General features: G+C 46.0%; 1 protein-coding gene and 1 pseudogene across 1 annotated transcript; both read left to right on the forward strand.

The window, feature by feature from the left end:
- The first annotated feature begins 3,005 nt into the window (after nt 1-3,005).
- LOC102833833 lies at nt 3,006-4,426 on the forward strand (annotated as a pseudogene).
- Nucleotides 4,427-7,757: 3,331 nt separating this feature from the next.
- LOC102834225 (chromosome unknown open reading frame, human C17orf50) lies at nt 7,758-11,907 on the forward strand. The gene is made up of 3 exons (XM_006833619.1): nt 7,758-7,770; nt 11,249-11,552; nt 11,697-11,907. Exons 1-3 carry the CDS (start codon nt 7,758-7,760, stop codon nt 11,905-11,907), a joined length of 528 nt encoding a protein of 175 aa, XP_006833682.1.
- The last annotated feature ends 1,441 nt before the right edge of the window (nt 11,908-13,348 follow it).

The following is a 13,348-nucleotide window of genomic DNA, read 5'->3' on the forward strand; positions in this document are numbered from 1 at the left end:
AAAAGACACATTGATCAATAGAACAAAATTGAGAACCTGGAAGTAAATTCATCCACCTATGTGGTCAGTTGATCTTCAACAAAGGGCCAAAATGTACTAAATGGAAAAGAGCTAGTCTCTTCAACAAATGGTGCTGGCAAAATTGGAAATCCAGTTGCAGAAAAATGAAACAAGACCCATATCTCACACGACATACAAAAATGAACTCAACATGGATTAAAGACCTAAATGTAAAATTTAGAACTATACAGATCATCAATGACAAAATCGGAACAAAATTAAGAGCTCTGACACATGACATAAATGAAAACACACAAACAGAAGACAAAATAGATGCCTAGGACCTCATAAAAATTAGACACTTACGTGCATTAAAGGATTTTACCAAAAGGGAAAAAACAGAACCCACAGACTGGGAAAAAATGTTTGGCAATGATGTATTAGACAAAGGACTACTCTCCAAAATTTATAGACTACTTCAGTGTCTCAACAAGAACAAGCCAAACAATCCAATTAAAAATAGAAGACATGAACGAACACTTGACCAAAGAAGACATTCAGGCAGCCAACACACATAAGAAGAAATGCTCATGATCTATTGCCAGTGTTGTTGTTAGGTGCTGTCCAGTCACTTCCAACTCATTACAACTTTATACTCACCAGAACGAACACTGCCCAGTCCAACACCATCCTCACAATCATTAAGCTAGAGCCCACTGCTGTTGCTACTGTACCATTCCAGCTTCTTGGAGGTCTTCCTCTTTTTCACCGACCCTCCACTTTACCTAGCTTGATGTCCTTCTCCTGGGACTGGTCCCTCCTGATAATATGTCCGAAGCATGAGATAAGAAGTCTCACCCTCCTAGTTTCTAAAGGACATTCTGGCTGTACTTCTTCCAACACAGATTTGTTTGTTCTTTTAGCAGTCCATGGTGCTTTTAATATTCTTCTCCAACACCGTAACTCAAATGCAGCAATGGGCTTTGGCAGCTTTTCAGGTTGTACCATGGTAGGCCCTGTGGGAAAAGAGGCTACCTGTTCATGGATACAGTGGGTACCTCCCTGAATCTAGTCTACCAGGCTGACCATGCCCTCTTGAGTTAACCTTTCATGTAAACGGATCTAATATTACCATTTGTGACTTTTCCATAGTGAGTTAGGGGTCTTGTATCAACCCAAACACACTCTTCCATTAGGTAACATTCAAAACTGAAGACACTGCCCTTAATTAGTCGCTTGCAAAAGCCATTTCAGTAATAGTTCCTTAGAAAGCTGGAGATACCAATGTACAAACTGAAGCTAGCCCTTTACACTAAATCCCCTGGTTTCAGTCACTTCTTGGCTTTTCCATTCCCTTCTTGGAATACCTTCTGGGTGAGCAGTGGTCGTAGAGGCACTTGCTGTTGTTCTAACCCAGTTTTTGGTGGTAACTCTGACCAAACAGGATCTGGGCTTGGTTCAATGCTACCATCAGCCCCCACATTCATTTTTCTTGCCATTGCAGCTACTGCCAAGGAATCGTATGTCTCCCTCCTTCCTTATCACTCTGTCTTTCCATACATCCATCTAGCTAATTCATCAGGACTTAAATCTCTATCTATCAGTTCTGTATCCCATGAATAGCTTTTGCCTTGGGCAAGTGTTTACAGCATCACAGCTGCTTTAATCTATGAGTGATTTTTATCCCTTCCAGAAATCAAAGATTCTTCATTCTCCTGTTTACCCCCTCGCCCCTAAAACTGAGTCAGGGTCATTGCACAGAGCTCCACCATTCTGACACCAGCTGCATGAATAATTTATTTTAGAAAGATCAGCACGAGGCTGGTCCCTGTGAGGTGGAGGGTAAAGATATACCAAGTGTTCAACTTTTCCAGCATGTTATACCATTCCATAATCCTGGATATCAGTCACTACTCCTCACCTCCTTCAGACCCCAGGGTTCTGCAGCACACTGCAATGGGTCACAGAACTCACAACTGTCAAAGGAAATAGCTCACGCACTGTGGAGGCTGGCATGTCCTAAATCAGTACTTCAGAGATCAGTCTGGAGGAATCTTCTCACCCACGTAGTCTCAGGAGCTGAGGAAACCAAATCAGCAGGTCAGAGGGTAGACTGTTGGTGCACGAGGCTGTGGGAAGGGGAGCTGGTGAATCAGGTCAAATGATGGGGTGTAAGTCCTACAAACTGGGAGTCAGATGAATGAGCCAGCCGTAAGACCCAGGGCAAGAGAGCAAACTTTGCCAAAACAGTCCTATAAATTCTATTCTGATCATGCCCCTGAGGAAAATTAAGGGTGGTGACTTGAGTCACACCCTCTAGTAAAGTGGGGAGGTCCTTAATCCTTTTGTTATTGTTGTTAAGTGCCATCAAGTCCATTCTGAGTTACAGTCCACCTCTCTCAGCAGATAAAACCGTGAAAGTATATCTCACATGAATGAATATTCATCAAAGAGTGATCTCAGCAGAGAGTGTCGCTGTTAGGTACTGTTGAGTCAGTTCTAACTCATAGTGACCATTTGTACAATAGAATGAAACCCTACCCGATCCTGTACTATCCTCACCACCTCAGCAGAAAAAGACTGTATTAAGCAGGTGGGATGATTCATTCTGTCAATACTAGTCAGTCTATCTCCAGCCCCTTCTGTTATTGCTCAGTGGGCTCATGGGAAAAGTGACCATGGTAGCAAGAATGGAAGTTACATCTGACTCAGCATCACAAACTACCATTTACCAAGGCTGCCTGACTACAGCCACTGTTACATGCCTGGTCTACCAGCAGCAGAGGCCAACACTGAGTCCTCACTGTGGTTCCATTTCCCAGGATAATAAGCCAGCAACCTAATGACAGGATGATTATATTAGACCACTTATGTGGAAAGGGCAGTATTTCATTCTGAACTGGAATAGACACTTACTCTGAGTATGGATTTGTATTCCCCATATGTAATACTTCTAACAAAAATGAACTTACAGAGGGTCCGCACGCATCTCTACATGAGGCGGTATGGAGGCCTCTACCTCAGCCTCAACTTCAGTCCCTGCTTCAGCTGCAACTCCAGTGACCCTGGCTGTAAAGGAGCTGCAGCTGGAGCTGAACAAAATACAGGTTAAAAAGGTAGTGAAAGCTCTGTTAGCACATACAGAGTCCAGAAAAAATGTGAATGCAGTGCTTTTGAATGAGAATGAAAGTATCTTTTTAATGGTGGTGGTGTGGAAAATCCCAAAGAAAGAACTGCGGGTCAGACTGTCCTTGCCTCATGCTATTCGATCAGACTTAACAGAAATCTGTCTTTACCAAGGAGGAACCTGATTTCACATCTGAGAAGACAGAACAATTCTATAGGAATCTTTTGAACAAGCATAAAATTAAAACCATCTCTCAGATTACCCCCCTCCGAACTTTGAAACAGGAATATAAACCCTATGAAGCCAAGCTCTGCCTCTTGGGCAGTTTTGACTTCTTCCTGATTGATGAACATATTAAGAGGCTTCTGCCTTCAGTTATAGGGAAACATTTCTATCTCAGAAAGAAAGTCCCCGCATATGTGAACCTCCCGGCCAAGGACCCGTCAAAAGAGATTAATAGCTGTGTCGGTAGAACAATCCTGAACATCTCTAAAAATGGTTCGTGCAGCACTGTACACGTTGGTCACACTGGAATGAAGATGCAACACATTGTGGAAAACATCACTGCAGTTACAATAGGGCTTTCAGAAGAATTGCCAGAAAAGTGGGAGAGTGTGAAGCTCTTATACCTGAAAACTGACAAATCGGTTGCCCTTCCTGTCTTCTCTTTGGATGGGAAACAAGTACTCACTCATAGCCAGAAGAAAAAAACATGCAAAGAAAAAACAGAAAGAAAAGCTCCAGAAAAAGAGAAGAAAAGGAGAAAAAGGGAAATGCAATGGGCTGCAAAGGCTAAATCAGTCCCAACTCAGGAAAAGGATACAGCTGAAATCCAGAGTGCTGGAGCCCAGAAGGGGGAGCCCCCTGAATAGAAGAAAAAGACCCACAGAGTGAAAACCCAGTTGAAAGCGGTTGATGACTCCAAGGCTGAAATTCCACTACTGGTGCTGATGAAGAAAACACCTGCTAAGAAAAAAACCGTAGAGATGCCAAAGGGTGACATAGTAAAGAAGTCTCCACAAAAGAGCCCTGCTCCCAACACTCCTCTTAGGAAGAAAAGAAATACTGCCTCAGCTCTGGAGACCCTTAAAGCCACAGAGCCAGGCTCCCCAGCTACAGGCCCAGCAGAGCCAGGGAATCTGAGAAGAGACAGCAAAAGAATCAGCCTCTGCTCTGGGGAAGAAAGACTTGAGGCAGACACCCAAAAAGCCTGGACCCAAGTTCTTTGCCACTCCTAGTAAATCTGCCCAGAACCCCAAGCAACAGCCCAGAAAACCCAAAGTGTCCCTGTTACCCTAAACATGGCTCAGCCAGAAGGAATTACCAGAGCTTCCTGGAAGTTTAAAAAGACTCAGGTCCTGCCCTCAAGAGGGAGCCCTGGACCAAAAGGGTGTTCCAAACCACCACAGGTAACTCTGACACATGTTCCGAGGTGTAGTAAGAACCTGCAGTAAAATCTATTTTTAATTGTTATCCTGCCTATTTCCTACTAGAATGGGGGAAATACAGTGCTATTCTGTGGTTGTGTTTTTTGTTATTATTAAAGTGTACCATTTTCAAAAAACAAAAACAAAAAAAGAACTTACAGAAAGCCTTATTTTTAACTTATCATCTGTGAACAGACAGAATGGGTGATCCAGCAGCATCATATCCACACAGCATTGCTTCTGGCTAAGGAACTCACTTCACAGAGAATGAAGTGTAGCCATGGACTTGTGGTAATAGAATTCACTGATCTTACCATGTTCCCCATCATCCTTGAAGCAGCTGACTTGATAGAACAATGATTGACCTTTTAAAGATTCAATTATGGCATCAGGAAGGTGGTAATACCTTATATATTTGTGGGAAATTCTCTCCTGGAGTGTGTACGTGCTCTAAACCTCATCCAATATGTAGTACTCTTTCTCCCATAGCCAGGATTCATGTGTCTACAGATCAGGAGGTGTGAATGGGAGTGACATCACTCATTAGTTCCTCTAGTGATCCACTAGCAAATATTTTCCTTTGTGTCCCTGCAACTCGATACTGGTCTGGGAGCCTCAATTCCAAAGGCAGGGATACTTCCACCAGGAGATACAATAATGATTTTATTCAACTGGAAGTTAAGACTGTCACGTGACTGCATTGGGCTCTTCTTGCCTCTGAATCAACAGGCAAAGAAGGGAGTTACTTGTACTGACTGAAGCCTCTGTACCTGAAGACCAAGGAGAAATTAATACATGAAGAGAATGTTTGAAATACAGGAGACTCCTTAGCTACGACCATAACCTGTAATGAAAGATCTCAAACATTTCAGGTATCTCAAATATAGTTGTTTTCTTCCTTATCTTATCCCCCTAATTACCATATAATACAAGACATAGTAACTTTACACCATAGTATTTAAGTCACAGGGTAGAAAGGAGAATAGACGTCAGTCAAGGACTTTGCATCCTCCTCCTTTTGGTTGTGCACAGGACAGTTGTATGATGTTAGAAGTGTGACTTGGTTATTGTCTTTATTTGGAGGTTAAATATGGTTTAAAGAGATGTTCATGGGAGTCATGTTAATAAGGGATGGACTGTGATAGTTCATTTTCTGTCAGCTTGGCTAGGTTACAGTGTCTGTCTGTTTGGCCAAAGAGTAGTCCACTACACGAACATCATCTCTGCGACCTTGAGACCAGAAGAACTAGATGATGCCGAGCCAACACAACCAACTGCTTTGAAAGGGGTCTCATTAGAAGGTCCTGGAGAGAGTAGGATAAAGGTGGAACAAAACTCACAATCTTAAAAGTGACCAGGTTCACTGGTTGGATAGAAATGATGGAACCCAGAGATTATAGTCCTTGGTCACCCTTCAGATCTGGAACTGAACTCACCCCAGTGGCTGAATTTTCAGCCAAGTCATAGTGACATAGTGGGGACAACACTAGTGAGGTCTGCACATCATTGTATGGCCAAGCATTCAAGCTCAAAAGGGAAGCATTTACCTGAAGACAAAATTCAGAAGGATTGGGAAAAAAGAAGGAATGGCAACATGAAACACAGGAAGTGGGCTAAGTGATGTTTCATGGAGGGTCTTGCAATCATTGAGATGAAATGAAGTGTATGGTTTGCTGAATGGAAAACAGATTAACTGCTCTGCACTCAATCCACAATAAAAAGTTAAAAAAACAACACTAGTCTAGACTTGCTATGAAGGTGTTTACATATCATTAGCTATCAGACAGAGACTCTCGAGCTGGGTCTGAGTTCTCTGCCCCTTTGTGCAGTTTGCCAACATACTCCACTCAAGACCAGGAAAGGAAAGGACTTTCCTAAGCCATCATTATTTTATTCTTTTCCCCACAGCCTGCTCTCTCTCGCTCTCTCTCTCTCTCTCACACACACACACACATACACACATGCAACCCACAGGCACTTGTTCTTTTCCAAGCCCTGCTTTGACCTGGACTTGGCCCTATTCCCTTAAAGTCTTTGGATATAAGGCAATGTGCTGGAAGTAGAAGGAGTGGGGAGTAGGAGTGAGGATGGATAGGGACACGATAGAAAAGGAAGGAGAGAAAATAATGATACAAATGACACAAAAATTTGAGTGCCTTCTGTGTGCTAGGTACAACCCAGAAGTCCCCGCTCACCCATGGGAAATACATTCCAAGATCCCTACTGGATGCCTGAAACCACAGATAGTATATAACCCCATATATACTATGGTTTTGTCTATACATACATACTTATGAAAATGTTTAACCTATCAATTGGGCACAGTAGAGATGAAGAGTAATTAATAACAAAATAGAAAAATTATGGGATAAAAGATACTGAAATGCAAGCAGCATAATACTACAGCAGTGATGTGACAACTGAGATGACTAACAAGTGGACAGGGACACACTGGACAAAGGGGTGATCCATGTCCTGGGTGGGACGAAGTAGACAGATGTGATTTCATTGCATCACTCGGAATGGCACACAGTTTTAAAGTTTACAAATGCTTTATTTCTGGATTTTTCCACTTACTATTCTTGGACCACAGTTGACCAGAGGAAGCTGAAATTGTGGAAAGTGAAATGGAGGATCAAAGGGGATGATTGTGCTATACTTCGCTCTCTCTCTTACAGATGAAGAAACTGAAGGTCAGAGAGTCAGGTAGTTATTATAGTAAAATGGGAGACCTGGAATTTGAACCCAGCATGTCTGAGGACAAAGCCAACCTCAACTCTCTTTAGAGAGCACTGTAGCTCTGTAGGATAAGCATGGACTACAAACCACAAGGTTGATGGTTGAAGGCCACAAGAAAGATGAGGCTTTCTGCTCTTGCAGATTTAAAGCCTCAGAAACCCTATACAGAGTCACTATGAATCGCAACCGACTGGACGACACTTCACCACAACAATAAGAACTCCTCTTTAGTGTCTTTCAAAGAGGGACGGTAGGGAGCTCAAAGACTCCTAGGTTCTGAGTGCTTCTGGGGACGCTGGAAAAGGCACCTGTTCTTGAGTGGAGCCCCATGGCCCTTGAGGTTCTAGTCCCGCCTCTTGAGAACCTACAGAGACCTTAGAAACCAGACCCAGTTCTCTGGGTCCTGGGGACACACTGACATCACAGTCCCTGATCATGGGAAATGGATAACAGTCTTGTGAAGAATGGATAAGCACGGTGAGTGGGGTTAAAAGCAGGGAAGGTCCCATGACAAGGCCTCTTGACTCCATCCACCCATTACCATGGCAACCCAGAGTAGGAGTCTGGCCTTTACTCAGGTTTGACTATTTCTTTATAACACTTGCTCCCTCTTCTTTGCCTGCTCCTGTTCAGACCCTAGACTTCTCTAGACTGTTGTTGTTGTCAAGTGCCATCGAATCAGTTCTGACTCTCAGCAACCCAGTCGAGAGTTTCTAAGGAATGGTTGGTGGGTTTCAACTGCTGATCTTGTGGTTAGCAGTCCAGTGCTTATCCTACACACCAGGCCTCTAGACTGGACCATTGTAATGACTCCTAAATGGGTCTCCCTCAGCACTGTCAGACAAAACATCTTAAAATATATTTCTGAGCATGTCCCTCCATTAGCAGGCTTCCCACTGCTGAGGGACAAAGTTCATATTCCAGTCCCAAACTTACTTTCCATTTTTCCTTTCTAAAATGTTTCTGGTACCTTTTTCTGGTTGAGTATTAGGCCTGGCATTTTATAACCAGAAAGCTCCTTAATACATTTTCCTGAATAAAAGTTTAAATAATGGACTCTGGTTCTCCAGCTTTAGCAACACCAAGAACTGGCAAAATCTTTGAAATGACTCAACAGGTTTCAAAAATCTTGAGTCAGATTCATGGGCTCTGTTTCCTGCCTCCTTATCAACCTCAGAAGGCTGTGAAATTAAGAGGCACAATGTCTCAGAAGTAGTGAGTGATTGCTTGCACTGGTGCTCAGTACATGTAAGTTAGAACACTCATTCTTATTACCTCCCTTTGTCCCCAGTAGAAAATGTTCTTGACCCATCCATGGAAAACCCAGACATTGTGTCTTCCTAGTCCTCCCTCCCCCTTTTTTTTTCATTACAAATCTAGCTCCTCAGTTCAAGGAACAGTAGGGTGTGTGTGGTGTTGCTGGAAGATTGGAGTGGATGCCTTGAGGCAAAAGCCAGGTTGGTTTCCTTGTCAGGACACAGACTTCTAGCTTGGTTTGTGGCTTCTGTTCCCTGAACAAAGGAGCTGAGGAGTCACTTCTGACTCGTGATCGCCCTACTGGACAGAGGAACTGCTGAATAGGATTTCTAGGCTACAGATCTTTATGTAAGTCGATGGTCACATCTTCCTCCTGTAAGGTGCCCGCTGGATTCAAGCTGCAGACCTTTCGAATAGCAGCCACACTTAGCCACTGCTCCAGCAGGGATCCTCATGGTTGGTGGTGATGTGCCCTGGAGTCGGTTCCGACTCATAGCGACCCTGTACAGGGTTTCTGAGGCTGTACATCTTTATAGGAGCAGAAAGACTCATCTTTCTCCTGCGGAACAGCTGGTAGCTTCGAACTTCGACCTTGAGGTTAGCAGCCCAATTCGTAACCACTACGTTACCAGAGCTCCTTAGGGAATACTCATAAGGATCCCTAGCTGGCAGTTGACATCAAGCCTGGAGGAAGGAAGAAACAGCTTTTTCTAATTGGTTTGCTCCTCAGGGAAGCCTTTTCTTGATTGGTCTGCCCATAAGGGGCATTTTTCCAATTGGTCTGCCCCTAGAGGGGCTTTTTCCTAATTAGACAAAGGCATTGGATCTCAGCTGCCTGTCCACTCCACCAACGTCCTCTGTAACCCAAGTCTACCTTGAGGAAAGAAATTTTGGTCAGAAAACAATATATTAAAAATACACATATTAAAATTACAATTCATGCAATTAATGTTTGTTGAGAGCCTGTTGGAAAGGGGACTTTTTGTTAAGTGTCCTCCAGAGGCATTAAATCTGTGGGAACAGAAAGCCTCATCTTTTACCTCAAGAGTGGCTTGTGGCATTGGCTACCCAAAATGGGGGGTTTACAAAGGCAAGAAGTGACTGGCTTACAAGCTTTCAAGAGGGAAGCTAGATTCATAGGGCATGGAGGAAGGTAGAATCTCCACTGAGTAGTATACAATCTGTCTAGGCGGGGCTGATGAAAGGAAATGCGGATAGGTCTCTTGTGATACAATAGTGAATAATTGTTATCAGGAGTGATTGTGAGGGTTGGAAATGTAAAGGTAGACATTTTTTAGTAAGGAAGGGAGTGATTAACTTTTCAGCCTAAGAGTGGAGGTCCCTGGGACCATCAAGGGAGAAGAGTGGAGAGCAGGACCCTACCCAGAGAAGCAGTGATGCCTGAGATGGAGGCAGAGACGATGAAGTGGAAAGATGGAGCTGTTGGGGACTTTAGACACAGAGAGGGAGAGGGGCTGTGTGCTGATGACCAGGGGGCATGCTTGTAGTGTATACCCTTTGGATGGTTGATGATGCATGGAGGGGATTGTAACCATAGCAATGAAATGATATACTATAGGATGAATGTAAAACTAATGTTCTCCCATGTGAACTATCACATAATTCACAATAAAACGTTAAAAAAAAAAAAAAAAAAAAGAGTGGCTTGTGGGCTCAAACCACCAACATTGTGTTTCAAAGTACAGTGTTTATTCTGTATAGCCGGGGAGCACTTCCTAAAGGGAGTAGGGAGTGGCTGTTTCCTCAGATATGCTGGGTTCAAATTCCAGGAGTCCTGGTGTGGTGATATGGGCTAATGCATCACATTGCAAAGTCTTTTGAACTGCAAGATCGGTGGTTCAAGCTCACCAGCTGCTCCTTGGAGACCCTATACAGGTTCGTTATGGGTCAGAATCGACTCAAAGGTACTTAACGACAACAACCCTAAAGTCAGAAGAAATTTGGCAATGACTGGTCATTTCTTCTCCATTTGTGGTTCTCACCTTCACAAGGTGTTATCTATTGTTAAGTGCTTCTCATGCACCAGGCCCTGGGCTGGAGACTTTACACAGATAAGATCTCATATCAACCTCACAACAGTCCTTACCATAGGCACTTACAGATTAAAAGACGGAGTCTGAAGAAGTGATGTGACTAGTCTGGGATCCTTAGCGTAGTGGTTACGAATCGGGCTGCGAACCGCAAGGTCAGCAGTTCGGAACTACCAGCCGCTCCGCGGGAGAAAGATGAGGCTTTCTGCTCCCGTAAAGATTTACAGGGTCGCTATGTGTCGGAACCGACCTGACGGCACTTAACAACAACTCTTATCTTAATCTTAGTTACGAAGAGCCGTCAAGTCGGTTCCGACTCAGAGAGACCCTGTATAGGGTTTCCCAGGAGCTTCTAGTGGGTTTGAACCATCAATCTTGTGGTTAGCTGTCCAGTGCCTACGAGATCACACCAGGCCTTTAGGAAGTGTGTGTAGGACCTGGAAACTGATAGTAAACAGGCTCTCCTTCGCTTGGGAAATCCCCGTACTCTGTAACTCTGTAACAAGCGGTCATACGCATCATCCTTCAGGCATCTGCCTTTTTTGGGGAGTGGGGGTGGGTGGGAGGTGGAGGTCAGCTGTGGGCAGCATCAGGGTACCCGGACCATTCACTGGGGAGAGAGATTGGACTGAACTTCCCGCCCGTAGGCGTGAAGAGCCCCTTATGGAAGAAGGAACTGGAGGAACCTCGGGTCAAGGAGATGGAGGAAAAAGAAGAGGAAGAAGGGTCGGAAGAGGAAGACGAGAAGAGGCAGATGGCGGAGAGCGAGACCGCAGGCAAGGAAGTGGCTGCAGAAGGCGAGGGGCGCGACCGGGGCTCGGTGTCCTATTACCCGCTGCGCCAGGAGTCCAGCACCCAGCAGGTGGCGCTGCTGCGGCACGCGGACGGCGGCTTCTGGGCCTGGTTCAGCCCCTTCGCGCTGCTCGGAGGTTTGGGGGCTCCCGCCGACAGGTGAGGTCGTGCCCTGGGCCGCTCGACCCCAAGAGTCGTTCTGCCAGGCAGAAGACTAGGTACCGGGCAGGATGGAGTGGTTGCCGGGGTTTCAGGGTGAAGGGGACAGGATCATGCACTGAGCTCCCGGGTCCCCGCCCGCAGAAAGAGGAGCCTCCCGGAGGAACCCTGCGTATTGGGGAAGCGGCGGCAACGGCCGCGTGGTGGGGGCTGTGCGCGCTGCGAGATCCTTTTCTGCAAGAAATGCAGGAGTCTGCACAGCCACCCAGCCTACATAGCGCACTGCATTCTGGAACACCCGGACCTGGGTGAGGTGAGGGCTTCAGGAAGGGCGGGAGCCGTCTGGGGCTCTTGAGTGCTCGTACCACCCCCCCCCCCCCCCCCACCCACCCCCCCCCCCCCATCATCAGCACACAGCCCCTCTCTCCCTCTCTGGTTGTAAAGTCCCCCCCCGCCCCCAAGCCTTTGTGTCTCCATCCTTACCTGACCCCAGACTCTCTGCAACGTTCTCCACAACCTGATATAGAGGCCTCTCCAGCACATTCCACAGAACTGCCCCTTACCAGAACCATCATCCCCTCAGTCAAGAAGGCCCACTGTTAATGCTGCGTTCCCACCCAATGAGAGCTCCGTTCCTCTAATATCGCCTCCTGAGGGCTTCTAGATCAAGGCACCAACCAGTGTCAACCGCTCAACTGACTTGGTTCGGACACAACCTCGCATTCATCTCTTGGGTGTTTCAGGTCCTTCTGGCTCTTCGGGCAGAGGCATCCCCTCAAGAAAATAACCTCCCATTTCCTTCCCTCCTTTGAGAAACCTGTCCATCCCCTCAAATTCTTCAATAAAACCTCTGATCAAAATATCACTTCCTTGAGTTGCCGGTGAGGTGCCTAGGGGCGGGGGTGCTAACCAACCCTTCTCATCTCTCTCTGGGGTTCCAGCCAAAGGGAAAAGGGTGGGCAGAGAATCTCCTCCCTCCACCTCGCCTCTCCCTGATCAGAGCTGTACAATGCCCTGCATGCAAGGGCAGACAAAGGCCATTCTCCCCACTGTGCAGAGAAGGAAATGAAGGCCCAGGGCCAGAAACATCCGGTGAGAGTTAGGAGCTGAACCCTAGTCTGACCATCCTCCCCTCCTCCTGGAAAGCTGGTCTTGCTAGGGCTAATGAGGCACTGGCAGGTGTGTCTGTACGGTTTGAGGGGAGAGGACTAGAGAACTAGATGCTAAAAGCAGACTGGTTAAAGCAGAAGGGGGTTGGGGCTCTGGTTGTTCCTTCTCCAGGAATTCCAGCTATTTTTGGCCAGCTGGTTGGAGCTCCAAGAATGCTGTATGTGTGGCCTGGAGAATGGGGCTATTGTGAGGACAAGGCCTCCTGCCAACCTGCAGGGCAAGCAAAGCTTTAAGGTCCTTAAGCCAGAGCAGAGGCTGCATCCCCAAGACCTGCAGCCCTGGAGGGAGTCCCCTGCTCCCTAATACACGTGGTTCTCCATCTGGCCTGGAAGGAGCAGGCTGTTTTGCTTTTTAAGGCAAGGCAAGTCCCTTCCACCCACTATAACCACGTGTGCACGTGCATACATGCACGCACGTGTACACACACATACACAAATGGTCAGCCCTGGCTTCATTACAGGCATTATCCCAACTTCCTCAGCATCCACACCCACCTGCTCTCACTGGAAAGATGGAAGAATGGTTACAAGGAAAGCTAGTTCCACTTACAGCCCACCAGTTAGGGGCTTCTCTTTATTCCAGTCCATCACAAAAAGCTGGAATCTAGAAGGTCTGCATAGTTACCC

The sequence above is a fragment of the Chrysochloris asiatica genome, unplaced genomic scaffold (assembly GCF_000296735.1).
Source record: "Chrysochloris asiatica unplaced genomic scaffold, ChrAsi1.0 scaffold00007, whole genome shotgun sequence".
NCBI lineage: Eukaryota > Metazoa > Chordata > Mammalia > Afrosoricida > Chrysochloridae > Chrysochloris > Chrysochloris asiatica.

Excerpts from the sequence above, each read along its gene's own strand:
- LOC102834225 (XM_006833619.1), top strand. Across the intron at positions 11,553-11,696 it reads TTGGGGGCTCCCGCCGACAG|AAAGAGGAGCCTCCCGGAGG; the intron begins GTGAGGTCGTGC and ends CCCCGCCCGCAG.